Below are 20,773 nucleotides of genomic sequence, written 5' to 3' on the forward strand. Positions count from 1 at the left end.
ATTGAAAAAAGTTATAAAATTAATTTAATAGTAATAATTAGCAAATAAATTACACACAAAAAAACTAATACAATATTAAATTACTTTATTTATTATATATAATTATACTTATTATAATGTTAATGTATATTAGACAAGAAAAAAACTTATTAATTAATGATAATCTAAATTTTTGATGGCTTTATCTAATAGATATGCAATTATTTAGTACTGTATTACAACATTGTATTAGTTTTACTATTATGTTATACAGTATTTTCTTATAAATAATTATTTGGTTTTATTCAGACAAACATTAATTATATGTTATGTCAAACACAGTATTAATGTATTGATTGCGTTATTGTTATGTTTACACAATGTTTACAAACATTTATGAATACAATGTTTACGACGCGTGTATGACATGTGTGTTATGTTTACAATTAAATTCAATGGTTTTTTAAATGCAATGTGTTTTGAGTGATAAATAAATAAATCAATTAATTATGAAATTGAATGACAACTGCGAGTCATTAATTAACTCAAGTCTTGGCCAACAATTGATGTCATACTCGAAGAAGTTTAAGAAGAATGAGTCGAAAAAAATTAATAAAAAATTGGCCAAAAATATCAAAACATTTGGCAACGATTTGAAACATCTGTCGACAAATGAAATGTCGGTAACTGTGAAACCAAATGATTTGCCGATAAGTTTAGTGCGAAATGCAATTATTTCGGTCGTCAAGACGTATCAGACAGTCATCTTCTTGGGTGAAACCGGTTCGGGAAAGACTACACAAATTCCTCAGTATTTGTATGAAACCAATTTCGTGCCGAAGAATGGCCACAACAATGGTATGATAGGTGTAACACAACCCCGAAGAGTGGCCGCCATTTCTATTGCCACACGAGTGGCGTCTGAAATGAATGTACAGTTGGGTTCTGTTGTTGGATATGCCGTACGATTTGATGACATGACTTCAAATGAGACAAAAATTAAATATTTAACTGACGGTACACTTCTTCGGGAAGCTATAAGTGATCCTCTTTTGCATAAATATAAAGTCATTATTATAGACGAAGCGCACGAACGCACCATTCAGACGGATCTACTATTAGGTGTTATCAAAAAAGCACAACAACTCAGATATAATCAACAAATGCCTGTCCTTAAGGTGATAGTGATGTCGGCAACAATGGATTGCGACCACTTCGCCAAATATTTTAATGATTCACCCATTCATTACATATTAGGTCGACAGCACACCATTCAGGTATTAAATCTTCAATTGTATTGACTTTAAACATGTATTTACATAGAAATTACTTAATATCTGACTAATAGATAATGAATACGAAAGAAAAACAAAGCGATTATATGGATTCAGCTCTGGTTTCTGTTTTTCAAATTCATCAAAATGAAGAAATGGGGTATTTTTAAGAATATATCATTTTTAAAAGTGTTTTGTTTTTAAATCAATTGTCTATTTTTGTGATAAAGTGATATTCTTGTGTTCTGTACGGGACAGGAGGAGATTGAATCCATGATAAGAACAGTCAAAGAAGTGGTTCCACTGTTATCTTCAGGTTAACTATATTTTGTGTTTGATAACTACCGTAATAATTGATAAAATATTAATTTTATATTTATGTGTCGATTAATTATATGTTACAGAATCTCATCCATTAATAGCACTACCACTTTATGCAGCTCTTCCCTTACATATTCAACAAAAAGTTTTTAATAAAATTCAAGTATTTAAAAATTATTTCTAATATATTATTTAAGGTCAACTAATTAAATATAATTGCTTTTAATTAATTAATATAGGATGGACATCGAAAAGTAATATTTGCCACAAATATTGCTGAAACGTCAATAACTATACCGAATATCAGATATGTGATCGATTCGGGAAAAGTCAAGTCCCGAACATTTAATTCAATGACCGGATTTGAAACGTTGAAAGTTCAGTCTATATCTAAAGCACAGGCCTGTCAAAGGGCAGGTAGAGCTGGAAGGGAAATGAGGTTTTTATTGATATTAAATTCAATAACATTATTACATTACCGTAATATTTATTAAATAAAATTTTTTTATTTATAATTTAAAACAGTGGTATTTGTTATCGTCTCTACACTAAAGAGGAATATAACACTTTTAGAGATCATGCGATTCCGGAAATTCAAAGAAGTAATTTAGCAAATGTTTTGTTGCATTTAATAGCCATTGGTATTAATGATGTCATGAGTTTTGATTTTATTGACAAACCATCTCAAGAAGTAAATACTTTTTACCTGTTGTTAAATTGATTTAAAATTGTAATTAAATTTATAGAATATAATTAACGCAATTCAACAATTGATTCATTTTGGTGCCATCGAAGACAAAAACAATCTTTACTATGTATTACACAATTATAATATTTAATGAATTTATTTATAATAATCTAATCATTACTATATAATATAGATGACGGATACGGGAAAATCAATGGTATTATTTCCAGTTGAACCTAAATATTCAAAAATAATAATTTCATCTAAATTACATCATTGCACGTATGATTAAAATTATATATATATATATACAGTATATTCTATTAAATTATTGAATAATTTTAAATTTAGTGAAGAAATTATTACTATTTTATCACTTTTATCAGTGGATAATATCTATTACATTCCGGCCAATCAGGTATTTACCGTAAATTAAGGTAAACATTATTATAATTGTTTTGAAAATTGAAACTAAATCTACAAACAGAAAGATTTTGCAACTGAAGTACACAAAAAGTTTATTTCAAGTGAAGGAGATTTGATTAAAATGTTGAAAATATACAGAGACTATAGGACTGCCAAAGAAAATAAGGTAATTATATAATAAAAATATACCGGTATTTAAAAATTAAATATTATTTAAATTTGATTATTTATTTGATAGAAATGGTGTCTCGAAAATTTTATTCATCAAAATAATATGAAATATGCGACAGAAATCAGAAAACAATTGGCAAATCTGTGCGTTACGGCTAATATACCGTTGGTTTCATCCAATAATACTGAAGTTATCCGCAAATGTCTGTGCGATGGACTCATAATGAATGTGTCGAGACTACAAAAGGATGGCTATTATAAAACCGTATGTTTTTTCTTAATAAATATCATATCATTATATCTATTGTCGGCTTATTGTTAGAAATCAACAAAACAAGAGGTGTTTATCCATCCGTCGTCCTGTCTTTTCGGTACAAAACCAGAATATATTATTTTTAATGATTTAGTTCAGACATCCAAATGTTATATGAGGTCAGATATAATCAAACAATTTTACTAATATTTTGTTTATAATAATAATTATATTATTAAACTTTAAATAGAAATATAACTGTTATCGACAAAGACTGGATTTCTGGATAATCGATAAAATTGACAAATATTTATAGTATAGTTGCAGTCAATTGTTTAATATTAATAAAAAAATATTTTATGATATGTTGTTATATATGACTTAAATTATTGTTAAATATATTAAATGTTTTGCGTGTTATGTCTCTTATATACAACAAATTTGTTAATATTATTCTTCTCTGGTTTAAGTCATTCCAATCCAAACCACTTTTCTTTTGCCAATAATTAATAACAAGAGTCGGATCACTACTTGATCTGTCGGTATTCAATGTATTCAATTGTCTCGAAGATAATGCAGTCAAATAACATTTTGACACATTTGCCGAATAAAAGTGCCATATATTAGATGTGACGAGAATTGCATAAATAGGTATTTGATATTCTTTACTAATTTTTAATTGAGACAACAGTTGATGATTATGACTAACACATGCGACAAGTCCTCCGACTAACTGTGCAAACGATTTGTTTGTGAGCGCCAAACGGTCTCCAATATGTAATGACTTCAACTCGAAAACAACACCAATTAGTCCGGAGTTATGTTTGACCACAATATCAGGTCTACCACTCATTTCATTTGTTATCTGGTCTTCGATTATATTAAATTTGAGATTAATTTTCTTGATTTCTTCATTAACCGGACATTTAGTCTTCTTGTCGTAGATTCCAAACTTTAAATGTTTTAATATAGTCCTACAATAGACAACTACATCGTCTTCGTTTCGAATCTTTGATTCAAAGTTTCTATTCATAGATATCACTAAATCGTTAATTAACTCACAATTAGTTACCAATTCTTCACAATATTTCAAATCGTCTGAATAAATCAAAAATCAATAAATTATAAAAATATTTAAAAATTAATATATTAAAGAAGTTATTCTTAATTTTTTGTTTTTTACTTAATAATACAAAATAAAATAAACATTATATTCAACGAATAATTACCGATAAATAATTTTATTGAAATGTCAGTCAATGAAATAGTATTTGGTTTATAATTAAAGTATTTTCTAAGTTCACTGAATTTTAAATCACTTAACCTTATGGAGATATTTGGTAAAAGTGTAATTAAATATTTATTCAATAATTTATAGTTTAAAATCATTATCACAAACAAACAAAATGATATAAATTTATCACTTATTTTATAAAATTAAATTAAAGGGGTTTTATTTATATTATAAATTTGTGTAAATAAAAAAAAAGTAAAATACCTGTAATACAGAAATCATGAGACAACACATCAAGAGGACCCATGTTTTCGTACTTAACGTTTAAAAAGTGGTCAATTGTTTCGGTAGTGAAGTATTTTGTGGACAGTAGTGTAGACTTGAGATTATTGGTTGAAATATCTGTTTAAATGATTAATTAAACAAAAAATAAATGCATTTTTAATATATATATATATAACATATGTTAATCAACTTTATTGGCCATCAGTTTTCTAACCAATTTCTCTGTTATCAATGTCTTGAACCCATTGACAGACATCTAATGTTCTGATGAGAGAATTGTCCTCTGCTTTCAAACATTCAAAGATGTCTTCATAACATCTAATATGTGGCAAATTAGGTGCACTGTCTCTCTTGTTAGTCAATAATGAGTTAAAGTGATAATCAATTGGTTGTCTTAAATCCGTTCTTTGCGATGATGTCATCGATCTCATCAATCGATAGCCACTTTGTTGTCCAAACAATGATAGTATCTTTAATACAGACTTAGAGTTCAATGGATTAAACAGTGACTGCATTGTCGTCTTTGAGTGTGTGTTTGATTTGATCTTCACTTATATATATACACCTAATGATTGTCAATACAAATATCACTCAAATCTTTCATTAAATTTGATGATAATATAGTGGTTATCGTCTCAAACAAATAACAGTCTACTGATAGTCTAGTGAATCAAATAAACAATTAGATTAGTTTTCTTCAGCGCTCTTGAGATAATGATTATCAATACATACCAATTGTAACCACAATTTCTGGTCATCACTTGTCGTCGTTGTTGTCAATATTGTGGTTATAAATGCATACCAAAAGACAAACAGCAGACTATAAGATAATTCAATAGATTAACTCACAAACACAGTGACCAAACAAACTGGTGATAATATCAATGATGTCTTCACACAAATGTGGTGTCAGATGAATGTGATGTCAAACACACAGTATATATCATTCAATCAATTTGTGTCCAAAAAAATATTCAATTCTGAAATCAAAACAAACACTCAATTGATGTAATAAATGTGTATTAGAGTAGAAAACTTTGTTTTAGAACCAAACCAAACAAATTCGGTATTTGTTATTAAATAGATATTAATATATGAAATTGATTTTAATTTCTATATTATTAATATTGATTTTCATAATAACTTTAAATATTTTATTTATTTATTTTATTTGTAAATATGTTTTTAAAATGTATATTATTTATATATATTTTAAATAATATAACGTAAACCCAAACCAAAATTCATTTTGTATTCTAATTTACAGTTTGTATATTAAATAATATTTACAGTGAACTATAGGCACAGATAGTACAGTATATGTAAAGTTATTGTTGACATCAATTCATTGTATTTCTATGTTAACGTCAATTATAATTAATTCATTTTATTTAATCACTTAATTATTATTTTTTAAAATCAAAATTAATTAACTAAACATATTTACAAATATCTAAAATTTTTAACTTAATTAACTCTAGACACCAATGAAGTGCATTGTATTATTATCATTACCATATACTCTATTATTATATGATATATAAATTAAAAACAGTTTATATTTCAATTTTTTGTTGATGACAAATGGTCTGATCCATCACATGGTCTGATCCATCACATGGTCTGATCCATCACATGGTCTGATCCATCACATGGCCCACTGTTTGGTGATATCATTCATTTTGCCGTCCGGTGGCACATATTCTTCCACTTTTGGCGTTTCTTTTTTGACATTATTTGTCTTAAAGGGTATTAAATTATCGTCAATACTAATGGCCGACTGATATAGTTCTTCGGATTCATTTCTCAACACTTTAAGTGCATTATTCTGTGACTTAACCATTGATGTGATTGACTTGATTTCAGCCAATCTTTGTTCACATTTATAGATTGACCACAATTTGTGTATTCTTTGCCATTCCTGCAAACTCTGGTCATTAATTTCTTGTCTTTTTCTTTGCTCTAATTCTTTGATTACTTGTGGTGTTAGTTGTAATTCAATAATAGGTTTCAATTGTTTTGGTGTCGCCTCAAGACGTTTGATCTCTTTCTCTAATTTTCTTAGTTTTCTTTCTTCGCGTCTCTTCAACAGTTGCGGATCAATTCGTTTCTTCTTTCTCATGGGTTCAGCCATAAGACAGGCCGACGTAAAGATGGGTCGCGTGTGGACAGCATTGGACACAAACAACTTGTTTAGTGATAATATCAATGAAGACATCCTTAAGAATATCATTCATATATCAAATCAAATGCTTTACTAGTTTTACAGTCAATAAACAAATGAGTCATTCATTGATAACGTATCATATTTTCTCAGTAATAGTAAGTACTGTACTATTAATACATAATTTAACAAACTATCGATAATTACGGGTAAATTGAATTCAATTAACATTATATACAGTATAATATCGCAACTATATTAGTAAATGTTTGTCAAGTTATGTTTATACCTCCCTGAGCCCACTTATGTAACTTTTAGTCAAAAGTATTTTAATGTAAAATTTTATTATGCAAATGAATAGGTATTACATCACTGCAATAATAATTCATAATTTTAATTAACTATTTTATAACAAATTTTCTGAAATTTTAAGCACCAAAAATCATATGGAAATAAATTTATGCAAATATTATATTAATTTACTGGTAATATAAAAAATAATTAAATAATATAACTAATCAAATGTGTATTCAAATACTAAATTTGTATACAGTATTATTATTAAATAAAAGTTTTATTTATTTATATAAATTTTATTTTATCATATAATATATTGAAAAAATTATTTACAATATAATTAAATAGAATATTACAATAATATTGCGGTATATTAAGTGATGTTAGAAAATCAATATATTTATAAAAATCATTACACAAAATAATTATTACATTAATTATAATTATATGAAACAGATGTTTGTTATGAAAAAATGTATTGTATTTATAAAAAAAACTAAAGACTAGACTTATTGGTGATTAACAACAAAGACGTGAGACTCGAGACTCAACATAAATAACCATAAGGTTTGTTATGTGTCTTCACATCCTTAAGATTTGTATACATTTGGTAAACATTTGTAAGGGGTTTCTCTGGAGTTGTGCTCTGGATTTCTGTATACAGAGGGGATGAGGCTCTCAACTCACTGGACGGCATACAACTCCTGTTATTGTTGACAACCATTTGATTATAGGATAAGCTCGCATTTGATGATATATAACGTGAATGTTTGGCCGGCATATCGTACACCGATTCCGGTACTTGTGTTGGTCTGTCTGTCTGTTGGCACAAACACGTGGACATCCAAACCACTAATGCTAACAAAATAATAACAAAAACAGACACAAATGCCACCACAATTGGCACAGGAAGTGCTGTCTCTTCCTTCATCATACCATTCACTTGATTTACTTGTACTGTAAAGTCAAATATATAATCAAATATTAGATAATTGATAAATTTAATTATTAATTAGTAAAATATAACAGACCTGGATAATATACAGTTACAAAAGCATTTCGATAATTAGAACCCTGTTCATTGCCAGCCACTATAACCAAACAATTATTTGTAATCAATTTATTTTTATTTAAATAAAACAATTATAATTTTTAAGATTATTTGAATGTAAAACATACGGCACACATATTTTCCAGCATCTAATTCATTAACTTTAGTGATAATTAAGTTACTGATGTATGAATTATCTGATGTCTGTACGACTTCATTGGTAAGCATCCGATAATCTTCTCCTTTGAAATTAGTGTATTGAAAATTTTCTTCACCAAAATCACTGATTGAGTTCATACTTTTAAGCCACTGATTATATAAAAAAAAATTTATTTCAATAAAATAGGTTAAAAATATTTCAATCATTAAAATAATTAATTTACTTCAATATTTGGCGCCGCATCGGATCGGACAGAGCAGACCAACGTTACGTCAGCACCAATGGGTGCACTAGTATTTCGTGGATCGTTACCTTCAATGTAAGGCTTATCAATTGGTTGATCTGAAGAAAAAACAACATTAAAACAATAAACTTAATGTAAATGTTTGAAAAAAACAATATTACCAATAACTTTGAGAATAAATCTGTTAGTAATGGTTACACCAAATTGATTGGTTGTCTGACACGTATAGTTAGCGCTGTCTTCAGAATTTAAGTTTTTCATAATCAAAGAGTTGTCTCCGTGTGCTGTCATTTCATTGTTATTATTAAACCATTTAACAGACAATAACTTTGGACTCCCATTAGTAATACATTTCAATTTTAAATCACTTCCAGTTTTACTTATTATAACTTTTGGCACCTCTTTGAATGTATTGGATAATTGATGAGATTTATCTATAAAAAGTAAAATTGAAATGTTATTTCCGTTTCCTACAAATGATTATCATTTGAATTGTAATTTTTAGAATAAAATATAGACAACAATCATAATTTTGATACACTATTATCATCAATGTTTGCTTTAAGTCTATAGTTATTTAGTATATTTTCAATGTTTAGATATAATATGAATCTATAATTTATTAAATCATTAACTTAAGAGGATGTTATGACAGAGAGAGAGAGAGAGAGAGAGAGAGAGAGAGAGAGAGAGAGAGAGAGAGAGAGAGAGAGAGAGAGAGAAAGAGAGAGAGTTAATAAGAGTAAAATATTTCAATAATATCTTTAAATATTATGTGATAAATATATAGAGAGGACGGTTGAGAGTATGGAAAGATGGCTCGAAAAACACTTAATGTCTTTGCCCTAAAATAACACTAATATTTACAAATATTTATACTTTATCTCTATTTACTTTCAAAAACTACACTCAATTTGTATTACTTTATAAAATTAAATGAAAACAAAACAAATAGGAAACAAATGGGAATTTTAAGCAAACATATGTGAAATAAGAGTTACATAGAAATATAGAGTATATTAGAATATATAGAAATATATTGAGTGACAAAACAAACTCAAACCTGAAAATTCAGTTGTCTTTGAGTGATCTAAATCTGATGAACTTCTCGTCAAATATTCATTTAATGCGATATCACTGTAGTTCTCATCTATTATTAATTTATTATAAAAATATATTTATTTACATTAATTATTAACGAGTATCTAAAGTTAAAATCAATTTAAGAATATATGGTAATAATATCATCAAAATAAATGTTTTGTGAAAAAACTACTTTTATTTAATTAAATTTATAGATAGTTGTTCTAAATTTAGTTAGTTTATAGTACAGTATATACCAATAAATTCTGTGTTTTCGATGAAAAGATTACACAAAAAATATCTTATTTTATTTTTATCTAAAAATTTTAATCTTAAATTTCTATCAAAAAATAATCTTATTAATATAATTAATTGATAATTTTTTCTTAATATAACGTTTAATAATAATATACTACATATTATAATCATGGTTTAAAAATATATTTATAAATATTTTTTGTTAATATAAATTAAAATATAAACAACAATAAAATTATAATTCATTTTATATCTTAATAATATTACTTATATTCTAGTTTGCAATAAATAGTTTTAATATTCAGTAATATTCAATAATTAATATTAGTTTTTTTTTAAAAGTATCTATACATTAAAAATACAAATTTCTAGATTTATTTCAGGTTATTATTTCATGGATTACTGTTACGATTTGCTAAAAATACTAATGTTTATACATTACTACAACTAGTTATTTGAACGACAATTATGTAATAGAAATGATAAGAATAGTGATTTCGCATCTCAAGTGTACTATTCATATAAATTACATTATTCTGTACTATAAGTAAAGTAATTGTTTTGTTTTACTCGATTATTAAACAGTATAATCAAGAATTAAATGTAAGACAGTATTGAATTAATGTCGTTAAAGTAAACACATTGTGGGGTTAATTAAATAATTCAATTATTTATTGTTTTCTTTACATAAAAGCAAAAGTACTTTTATATTTAAGTTTTATTATACTGTATAATAATATACAAATAAACATTAAAAATAACAATTGCTATATAACAATTAACTTTTATACCTGTATATTAATAATTTTATTGTGTAACATTAATATTACTAAATTGAAATAATTTACCAATATATTATGCATATAAATATATCAATAAATTATTGTTATTATTATTTTATTATTGATAATGTATTCTCTAAAATATTTTAGCTATTATACAATATTTTTTAAAAATAAAGTACTTTTAATGCAACACTTATAATACTGTATATACTTTAATAACAACCTAACAATCATATAAGTATTGGTAATTTCAAATGATTTTATGTATATTTTGTAGTTTAAATATATTGAATATCTAAAAATACAGTAAATTTTATGTAATACTTATATTTTATAGGTTATTAATATTTTAGTATTGTAAAATATATTGTATTAATTATATAATAATAAAATTATAATACTGAGTAAATTGTTTTTACTATAATAATATTTGAAAAGTCATATGTGTTTACTTGAGATGAGATGAGTTGACAGTTAGGTTATAATATTTTGATAATAGCTTATAAATATTTATATATTATAATATACATATTGTATATATTTAACACATACCTAATACAGTAATTGTGAATAAAAACTTGACGCTTCCGAAACCATTTACGGCTAAATTTAGAAAAGTTTTGTTAAAATTTTAGTGATAACTAATACAGTATATAAATAATAAATATAACTTAAATACTGTATTAAAGATAAAATAAATATAATTAAAGACATTAAAGACCAGTGCAAAGGAAGTTTCCCGTGTCTTCTGTCACCGAATTCTTAATCTTAAGAATTCCAGAGTTTGTGATTCGCACTCTTTTATCATAGCTTTGGATCTGATTTCCATTTTTATACCAATCGATGTAAATATCGTCGTTTTCAGACATATCGACTGGACATTGAAGCGATACATTGGTTCCCAATTTGATGACTCGTCGCTCACTTTTTCCCAAATACTTTGCAAAAAGTTTTGGCGGTTCGGCTAATGTTTCAAAATTGAAATGTTTATAAAAAATAAATAAATCATAATTATAATAATTGTATATAATTATTATGCCATTATTAATACTATCTTTTATCATTGGATACAATAAATTATAAAATTATATTAGTAATAAACTATTGATATTATTATTATTCATAGTTGTAGTGCATTCAGTGTCTCTCATTTAATACAATGCATTCATTTGTTTGTATTTATTGAGTTGTATTATTAGTTTTGGTCAATCATTATAACAACACACCTGTCAATAGGTAGTGTCAAAGTGTAGACACTATAGACTAACTTATTGTATGCATTGCAATACATTGTGCATACTATGCATAGTTTAAAGCTTTTAAAGGATTAGTAAAGCATTAACAATGTATTTCCATTAGTAATGAGTACTAAATACTCAAAATTTGCAGATTTTAACATTTGTTTGGATTGTATTGTACAGTGAAAAGAGATAATACATTAGTTTACACAAAATTTTCAAGTGTATAGTAAAAGTGCCCAATAATAGTGCATTCATAACAAGTAAYGCATTAATTAATGAACTAAAAGCCATAAAATTTTATAAATCATTGTCCAAAATCACTAATAGCTTATTTAATGGTCACTTATTTTTATAAAAGACATACTATTATTAAATATATTTTGATTTATCAAATAATTATTTAATATTTCTGTATTGTATGATAATTTAATACTACTTTTACATTAATCATTTAATTATACAGGTATAATCTATTTAATTAGCGACAAATTATTCTAGTAATTAATTATATACTCATAAGTTTATATTATTTTACTTATAAATTATATATTTTTTTATAAATTAATTATGCGAAATAGTATTTGGATACATAATTAGATCATTGCTTTTATAACTACTAATAATTAAAATTTACATTTTATTTTTTAAAAATAATTATCATATAAATTTTAGAAATTTATTTTTTATGTGCTGACCTTTAAAATGTTTATTATTTAAAATTATTTTTTTTTTTAGATTATTAATTATCTGGAAGTACTGTGTAAACTGATGTTTGAATGCATTAGTGATATGTTATTCCTATCGCTTAAAGCTACTGGTATTGTAACTGTTAATAGAAAGAGTATGAAAGCCAATGGATAGTGTTTTTGAATGAAAATTGACATTTTATAAAATTGAAACACAATTATGAGTTTATTTATAATGAATTCATTTTTGTATTTTAACCAATATATTATTGTTAATAATTATTATTCTGTATTAAAACTTGTAAGAAATATTTGTAATCATTTCAAATTATAAATAGTTGGTTAAAAAGCTAAAAATAGTTTTAAGTAAAGTTTAACATAAAATAAGTAAATATTTACCTATAATATAATATGATAAATATATATCTATATATTGTAAACATAAATATTTTATTATTTTATTTATCAAAAATTTTAATTATGCACTATTTTTTACAATAATTAAGTTTTTACTGTTAGGTAATACCTGTATTTTTATATATATTAAAATTTATAATTTGTTGCATAAAAACTTTAAATTTAAAATGTTTTAATATCATATATAAATTATTTTATAGTTATATTCATATATAAATTTATGGTCACAAATATATATTTACAGTAGCATACACAAATATGATATACATATGTATTATATATACATACATAAGTATAAAATTGCTTCAACTTATATAATTAATAGTATAACAAAAATATTTTTTGAATTATTAGAGCTTTACAAAACATTTTGAATATTTATAAATTATGATAAAACAAATAAATATACGAACCATTATGACATAAATGAATGATGATAAATATAATTATGAATACATTGAATATGCGATGAAAACGATAATAAAATAAGTTATTTAACATAAAATCACATTTATAAGCAATTTTGGCCATTGTTTAGTTTAACGATAACATACAACAACAACAGTGACAACATTGATAACACAGTGTTTAATTTTAACAAAAAGTTTTAATTCAAAACATATAGACTAATATAAATTTATTTTAAGTAAAGCTCATATACAGGTATAAAGATTTAGTGGCAATCCGTATGCCGTCAACAGTAATACTAAAGCATTAATAAAAGTTTGCAAAAGAGTCTCAATATAGAGAAGCACTGACTCTCTCTCTCTCTCTCTTCAGAGACGACTCTCTCTCTCTCTCTCTCTGAGAGGGAAAACACATCTTATGTTGTATTCAATAGTAATTCACTGAAAGACTTATTTATAAATAGGTTTTAATTCATTATTTCTTTTATGTTTTGAATATAATTTTTGTAAAAATGTTTTATCCATTTTTGTGATAAATTTTATGATAAAAGAATTTAGAGTTTATTTTGTATACAAAAATATTTTATTTTCTATTTTTATTTTGATAAAAATGCCAAATAATGTAGTAATTTATGATATTTTATAGATATATGGTATTAGTGTTAATACAATTGAAAAGACAATATTTATATATGAATTGAGTAATAAAACTAACGATACCTTTCAAGTGCTTTCTTTTCACTCATAGTTAAGGTATTAATGTTTTATGAGATTTCACTCAATATTTAGTTGTCATAGAAATGAGAAACTAATATAAAGTGGAAAAATAGTAAATTCATAAAAACTTAGACAAAAGACATGTTTTCAAAGCTAACGGTTCTCTGTCTGTGCTAACAATGCAACAACTGTTAGTCTAAAAGTTTAATAAAAGGTATGTTTTCATAGCTTCTCCATCTCATCTCATGTTCTAATTGTGCCCAAACTCTACTACTATTGTAAACACAACTATACTATAGGAAGCCTTCATTTAATTCAACAAAACATGTAATACTGTATGAGTCATACATAGAGAAGCTCTATATATATATATATATATCAGTATATATACTGTATATATGACTGATAGAAGCATCACTTGTAGCCTGAGCTCGGTTTTTAGAAGAGACAGACATTGGATGGTTTGGTTGTAAAGCGCACAGTCATGTGTTTGCAATACATTGCAATACCTGATGCTTCAATCGATAGCATTGATTAAGATGTGTCACCTTTTCCTATACTTCCTCTACATGTGTGTCAGTAACTCTCGTTTCCCAAACTATATAACGTAAGCAATACTTTGCAACAAATTAATTGTTAACACATCTGACTGACACTCGAGGGAAACGTAAATTTAAAAGTGATGTTATCTTTCAGTTTTGTTCACATCAACTAAAATGTATAAATATATCATTAACTTAATCATCATTATTTTAGCTCAAAATGCAAATCTAGAAAAATATATTACTATTTTAATAAAACCAAAATAACAAAACTTTCAAAATATCAATTCAAAAACCACTATATTATACTATACTGTAGTTGTTATACTAATCTGTGTGTGACATGTAATTAAAGTACAGTATTTGTAAACATATACAGTGTTAGTCTAATTTGTTGCACACAAAACAAATATTTTTGCTTAAATTTGAGTACTTAAACATAATATAACAACTAAATATTAAAACTAGATATTTATTTAATTGGCTATTTATATATACTGTATTTAAATGAATTGTTTATATTATAATTTATAAAGTAAAGTAACTTATAAATTATAAGTTATGACATTTCATATATATTTGTAAATATATAACTTATATTTTTATGGATACATTTTCTAATGTTACACATTATTGAAATATTACATATAATCAAAACATAATATTCACAACAAATCGGTTTCAAATAAGTTGGATCAACTAATGTATGTAAAAATAGAGATATAATAGTAGACAATATGAGAGTCCCCTCTTATAGCTGATGCATGTAATGCCTGATAATTTGTGCGGCAAATAGTACTGTATGTTCACGTAATGCACTCCGCTTTTCACTGGCTTTACTGTTATATACCAAACCCTTAACACTACTATTCACTGCTTTACCTAACTATTCACTACAATATAGACTTTACTGTTATATCTAAAGAATTTAATCCCTTTATTAAAAAGAGGGAAATGTTTTCCATTTGAATGAATACGAGTCTGATTTTTGTGCAAACATTGGGTGATATATATTATATGTATGTTTGATATCTCATAGGAAAATGAATAATTGACATCAAATGAGAGACACATTGCTTACAAATGCCATGATTTCAAAAGTGAAAGCCTAGTCATTGAAATATATGTTATTTTATATTTTATCGACCATTTATTAGATAATTAATTAATAACAACTTTATTTATATATAGCTATTTGTATTAGTTATGATGAAAAATAGTATCTGTATATAATATATATATATAGACTATATAATATATAATATAATATATAGTATCACATTTAGTATAAATAATAATTCAGTTGTTTTTTGATAAAAAATAATCGATATATCTATTATTTGATGTATATTAATACTGTAGTTTTTTAAATTGTTACTTTACACGACATAAAAATTATTATTATTTTATACAATGTAACATAAACCACAATTGATTGTCACTTTAAATAAATTTATAAAATAAATACAGTATTTTATTTTAGATATATTTTTTATTTATAGAATATTCAGATTAGTAATTGAAATGTATTAATCATTAGTTATCGAAAATTCAGATTTATTAATAATGTAATTATTTCATACATTATTTATTAAATATATATATATATTACTATAATATTAGAATAATTGCATATTTAAAAATGAATTATAAATTTTGACCAATGTAAAATAAGTGTTAAATCACAAACAATACATTTTTTAGAAACAAAAAAATATAAACGAAACCAATCTGTAAAAATCAAACCGAATCAACTTTTAATAATTTTTTATTATTATTAAAAACCATATATTATATAACATTTTCATTAATAATAAAAGCTTTAAACATTTTATGTTTGTTAAAATAACTGATCGCCTTATTATAATTTGATTTCTATAAACGTGTTTTTTATTAAATATTAATTTTTTAATGATTTTAAGTAAACAAAAAAATCAAAATCTGTGTAAAAACAAAATTTTTAATAAACAGCAAAACTTGAATTGAAAATTGAAAAGAAAACTGTTTTTGATTTCAGTTTTTACAATTCGTTCAAAAATTAAAACAATCAATTATTATTAAAATGTTTGCATTTGCAATATTACTCTAATGCAAAAATAGTGTTAAATCATCACATATAGTGGTATTAAAAACAAATAATTTTGAAAAAATATGTACATTATTATAAATCAATTTAGACAAATTTATATAATGTATAGAAATTTATAGTAATTAAAAGATTAAATAATAAATATAATGACATTGAATTCATTAAACTTAAATTGAGAAATTTTGAAATGAAATTATATTTAAATATAAGTTATAATTCATATATGAATTGCTTGGATTTGATTGAAGAAAAACTTATCCATTATTTGTCTCTAATTTATATGGTTAACAATAATAGTGATATAAAAATAATAAATGGTTTTTAATATAACTTAAACTCAGCTTAAAAATAACTTTCAGATAAAAAGTACAGATTTTTAGACAATTGTTGATTTCCTTAACCTAGTCTAAACCCAGTCGTATTAAATAAATTATTACATTAATACATTACATTTTTAATAATATACATTATATTATAATTTTTAATAAAACAATAGCAAATAAAATTATATTGACTTTGATTATTTTTTAGTACAGTATTTGTTCTATAAGTGTTATTAAAAAGATATGAATAAATTAATAAAATTTATAAACAAAATTAATTTTCCAGAAATATGATAAAAATATTTTGATATATTATACTGATAAATATGCGCCCGTTGTAAATGATTTATACATAATTATTGTAATTTAATATTTTCGATAATTAAATTGTTTTTTTAAATAATAAACAAAAATATTTTTATCACAATTATGAATATATTAGTATTTTATATCATATTTACATTTTGTTCTTATATTATTTGTATGAAATATTTATATTTAATATATATTAATTAATTATCGTTTTTTAATAAATTTTAATAAATGAATAATAATACTAAATAAATGTGTTAATGAGTAAAATTAAATCACTGGAAGTAATTGCTTTGAATTATAGTTAAAATATTATGAGAAATATAGGATAAAATTGCAAAGATTGCCAAAAAACACTCGCATCCATTCAATCACTAATTTTTTAGTTACATTAACGCTATCTATACATATTTATATAAATATACAAAAATAATTTAAAAAGAAATAAAAGAAGCATGGTTATTTTTTAATGCAAGTCCATATTTGTTGACCCATACTCTATGAGTCTTTTTAATTCAAATTTCATTAACCCCTCCCCTCCCCTCCCTTTACATTAATATTTTATCTGAATTGTTTACTGTACATTAAATTCATGTATCGTAAATGTATTAAAATTACCTGTGACATTTCTAAATTAATTATTAAAATTTAAAATATGATATTATAAATAATTTAAATAAATATTTTTATTAATACAATATATTATTATATTATAAAATAATTGTTAAATAATATTTGATAAAAACAATAATTATTATAAATTCTCAATATATTAATTAAATTAAACACTATTATTATATAAAATGTTAAATAATTTAATAGTTAATTAATTACAATTCTTTGGTTTTATTCGAGGTTTGATTAGATACCAAATCAATGAGTTTTCTAATTAAAAAATTTGAAAATAATTATTAAATTTAATCGATAAAAACAATTGATAATCAATCAAACCGTCGCAATTGTGTTGCCTTTGCTTTAAGCTCTTTCTCTTTGGCTTTTATTTCTGCAAATCTATTGCAAGCCTTTTCATTGGCAGTTTGATCGACAACCCATCGAAGATATAGTCCACTCCATAACTCCTATTAAATAAAAATTAGTTTAAATATATCCTAATAAACATATAAACATAAATTCTAACCAAACTTTGCGGTGCAACTGATGGCCAAATGACAGCATTGTTTGGTTCATACGATGGATTGAGAAAATCTTGTAGTATTTCGGGTTTGTTTACATAAGACCAAAGCGAAACTGTTTTCTTTGAGAAATTCATTTCTTTTCTATCTTTAACACAATTGCCCAGAAATGTACCAAATTGTGAGCCATATGTTTGTTCAAAGATATAAATTAGAAATTTCTCATTGAATTCAAACGAACATTTAAATTGGTTAAAGATTTGATAAACACAGTCGAGAAAGACTAAAAATATTGGTGACTGTTCTCGAGTTCGGGCACTAGTTATGGTGTAAGCACTGTGTTTGCAACGGGTAGCAAATGGATGTCCCGCTTGCAACCACTCGCGCTCTACAAGTGCTTCAAATCCATGAACTGTACGACAGTCGGGATTCAGAATGATTTGAGTCAATGAACAGACTTGAAGTGTTGAATCCATTCCTTCGGATCCGTGAACTAATACTGAAGCCACTGATCAGTGGATCAAAAATAAATATTTAACAAATCAATAAAAAATAATGATTATTACATTCTTTGTCCAGACATTGTGCCACAAGACATGCACTGCTGAGAACATCTTTGATATGTGTCAGCCAACCGCATGACTCTAATCTCGATAACCACTTATCCATTGATGACTTCGAGTCATTACAGGCTATAAACAATTGTTGAAAAAATATTGTCATCATTTGGCAATTAAGAGATGGATTAAATATATTTCAAACCTTCAATTAATTTACACAAAGAATCTAAAAGAGTTGAATGTCTGTCAATAGGTTTATGGACGCGACGCCAAAGAGGATAATGAACTTCGGGTTCAAATCCACCGCCTTTTTGTAAATATCTAATTAATTAGTGGATCAAAAATTTAGATAAAATTATATACCTTTAGTTCGGGCCAATTGTGCCAAGTTTTGTGTCCGCGTCTCTATAATATAACCGCGTTTTCCCGAACCTAACACTGTATTAATAAGTTTTTCATCGTCTTTACATCGCTTTGAATTAGTTCCAACCATTGGTTGACCACTTCTTAATAAAGCCGTCTATAATAGAGTTATCAAACAATATCTATTAATAGTATTCAAATGAATTTAATATGAGACCAATTAATCACAACCTTATTTGTCTTATGGAAATAACTTAGGACTGGAAACCTTCCTAAACAACGAAACGCCGCAATAGATGTCAGACAATCGTCATCAATAGATTTGGGAACTATTACTGCTTCTGGATATGAGGAACAGGCCTATCATATAAAACAAAATATAGTAAATGTAAATCAATAAAACAAACAAACCGTCAAACTTTGAAAACTTACCGCAAAATCTCTGTTAACATAACTGATCCGCCAGTCATCAGAAAGCATAAGAAGTTGTGAGAACTCGTTCTCAATCTGAAAGGCATTCCAACCGTTTTCGACCACTTCATACATCGCGCGATAAAAGTGTGGATAAAGGAGTCGCGGGTCATCCAAGTTAGACAACCATTCAATTGAATTGCAAATGTTGTTGAAGTCAGTCCAGCCATTGATCTCCAACTCAATTATACGAAAGTCTTTGCATTTCAACCCAACTGTTCCGCCCGAAGACGTGTTGTTGGGTTTTCGTTCAACAACATCAACCATTGAATGCAATAACTGTATTAATAGATAATATCTAATACTATTAACTTCATCGACACTAAGTTTCTTGTGTTTCAAAACACATACCCATAACTCTTGAGATGCGTTACTTCTTGAGGATACAATCAGATGATGACTAGTTATGCAAAGTGTGGCCTCCATTGACTGATCGATCGGATAAAACACTCTAATAGAGTCCAATTTGGGTGTCTTTATTAGTTCAGCGAACTCCATGTCTTGAGCCGAGATCACCACAAGAGATCAATTGACAGATAATTTAACAAATAATTTGCAAACAGATGTCAACCAAACTGTCAAACATAACAACAAACAAATGACTCCATCTATTGATTCAATAGTTAATTACTTTTGTCTTACAGTTATATTAAATGTTATTTTCGGATAATTTATTGTTTAATAGTTTTGTTTAATAATTAAACTTTAATTTATTTATATTATATAATAAATTAATTAATTATTTAAATAATGTTTAAATGAAATAATTAATAAAATATTTTACTTTATATCGAACTTTTAGTCTAAATTTTTTTGTCTAAAAGTAATTTTATGAATTC

The 20,773-nt window shown here is 25.2% G+C and overlaps 5 protein-coding genes across 5 annotated transcripts; 1 reads left to right on the plus strand and 4 right to left on the minus strand.

Annotated features, from left to right (window-relative positions):
* Positions 1-389: 389 nt before the first annotated feature.
* Positions 390-3,423, plus strand: LOC128964882 (ATP-dependent RNA helicase DHX33-like). Its single transcript, XM_054311535.1, has 13 exons — positions 390-1,256; positions 1,328-1,413; positions 1,484-1,569; positions 1,658-1,737; positions 1,814-2,013; positions 2,100-2,265; positions 2,321-2,389; positions 2,456-2,544; positions 2,614-2,680; positions 2,750-2,854; positions 2,927-3,124; positions 3,182-3,291; positions 3,363-3,423. The coding sequence occupies exons 1-13, from the start codon at positions 489-491 to the stop codon at positions 3,400-3,402; spliced, it is 2,064 nt and encodes a 687-aa protein (XP_054167510.1). The 5' UTR covers positions 390-488; the 3' UTR covers positions 3,403-3,423.
* Positions 3,424-3,482: 59 nt separating this feature from the next.
* On the minus strand, positions 3,483-5,521 carry LOC128964883 (uncharacterized). The gene is made up of 5 exons (XM_054311537.1): positions 5,502-5,521; positions 5,364-5,451; positions 4,846-5,293; positions 4,611-4,748; positions 3,483-4,210 (listed from the first exon to the last, which is right to left on the minus strand). The coding sequence occupies exons 3-5, from the start codon at positions 5,144-5,146 to the stop codon at positions 3,483-3,485; spliced, it is 1,167 nt and encodes a 388-aa protein (XP_054167512.1). The 5' UTR covers positions 5,147-5,293; positions 5,364-5,451; positions 5,502-5,521.
* A 595-nt stretch (positions 5,522-6,116) lies between these two features.
* On the minus strand, positions 6,117-6,938 carry LOC128964563 (39S ribosomal protein L40, mitochondrial-like). The gene has a single exon (XM_054311190.1). It carries the CDS (start codon positions 6,862-6,864, stop codon positions 6,280-6,282), a length of 585 nt encoding a protein of 194 aa, XP_054167165.1. The 5' UTR covers positions 6,865-6,938; the 3' UTR covers positions 6,117-6,279.
* Positions 6,939-7,599: 661 nt separating this feature from the next.
* LOC128964614 (fibroblast growth factor receptor-like 1) lies at positions 7,600-13,502 on the minus strand. Its single transcript, XM_054311242.1, has 9 exons — positions 13,431-13,502; positions 11,395-11,637; positions 11,226-11,276; positions 9,611-9,697; positions 8,709-8,981; positions 8,527-8,645; positions 8,272-8,452; positions 8,124-8,183; positions 7,600-8,049 (listed from the first exon to the last, which is right to left on the minus strand). The coding sequence occupies exons 2-9, from the start codon at positions 11,540-11,542 to the stop codon at positions 7,640-7,642; spliced, it is 1,329 nt and encodes a 442-aa protein (XP_054167217.1). The 5' UTR covers positions 11,543-11,637; positions 13,431-13,502; the 3' UTR covers positions 7,600-7,639.
* Positions 13,503-18,237: 4,735 nt separating this feature from the next.
* LOC128964755 (myotubularin-related protein 9-like) lies at positions 18,238-20,541 on the minus strand. Its single transcript, XM_054311392.1, has 9 exons — positions 20,286-20,541; positions 19,896-20,213; positions 19,695-19,823; positions 19,464-19,620; positions 19,303-19,407; positions 19,107-19,232; positions 18,546-19,048; positions 18,359-18,486; positions 18,238-18,292 (listed from the first exon to the last, which is right to left on the minus strand). Exons 1-9 carry the CDS (start codon positions 20,430-20,432, stop codon positions 18,238-18,240), a joined length of 1,668 nt encoding a protein of 555 aa, XP_054167367.1. The 5' UTR covers positions 20,433-20,541.
* Between the last annotated feature and the right edge of the window lie 232 nt (positions 20,542-20,773).

The sequence above is a fragment of the Oppia nitens genome, unplaced genomic scaffold (assembly GCF_028296485.1).
Source record: "Oppia nitens isolate AA-2021 unplaced genomic scaffold, nextdenovo-longstitch-racon4-pilon3 scaffold9_pilon_pilon_pilon, whole genome shotgun sequence".
NCBI classification, from domain to species: Eukaryota; Metazoa; Arthropoda; class Arachnida; order Sarcoptiformes; family Oppiidae; genus Oppia; species Oppia nitens.

Coding starts and splice junctions, on each gene's coding strand:
- LOC128964563 (XM_054311190.1), bottom strand. CDS start 6,864: ATGATATTCTTAAGGATGTCTTCATTGATATTATCACTAAACAAGTTG.
- LOC128964882 (XM_054311535.1), top strand. CDS start 489: ATGAAATTGAATGACAACTGCGAGTCATTAATTAACTCAAGTCTTGGC. Junction 1,414..1,483: donor CATCAAAATGAAGAAATGGG/GTATTTTTAAGA, acceptor TTTGTGATAAAG/TGATATTCTTGTGTTCTGTA. Junction 2,545..2,613: donor TCTAAATTACATCATTGCAC/GTATGATTAAAA, acceptor TTTTAAATTTAG/TGAAGAAATTATTACTATTT.
- LOC128964883 (XM_054311537.1), bottom strand. CDS start 5,146: ATGCAGTCACTGTTTAATCCATTGAACTCTAAGTCTGTATTAAAGATA. Junction 4,749..4,845: donor CATTGATAACAGAGAAATTG/GTTAGAAAACTG, acceptor TCATTTAAACAG/ATATTTCAACCAATAATCTC. Junction 4,211..4,610: donor TCATGATTTCTGTATTACAG/GTATTTTACTTT, acceptor TGATTTATTCAG/ACGATTTGAAATATTGTGAA.
- LOC128964755 (XM_054311392.1), bottom strand. CDS start 20,432: ATGGAGTTCGCTGAACTAATAAAGACACCCAAATTGGACTCTATTAGA. Junction 19,621..19,694: donor ATTTCCATAAGACAAATAAG/GTTGTGATTAAT, acceptor ACTCTATTATAG/ACGGCTTTATTAAGAAGTGG. Junction 18,293..18,358: donor AAGGCAACACAATTGCGACG/GTTTGATTGATT, acceptor TTTTTTAATTAG/AAAACTCATTGATTTGGTAT.
- LOC128964614 (XM_054311242.1), bottom strand. CDS start 11,542: ATGTCTGAAAACGACGATATTTACATCGATTGGTATAAAAATGGAAAT. Junction 11,277..11,394: donor GGGAAACTTCCTTTGCACTG/GTCTTTAATGTC, acceptor TTCTAAATTTAG/CCGTAAATGGTTTCGGAAGC. Junction 8,184..8,271: donor TGCTGGAAAATATGTGTGCC/GTATGTTTTACA, acceptor GTTTGGTTATAG/TGGCTGGCAATGAACAGGGT.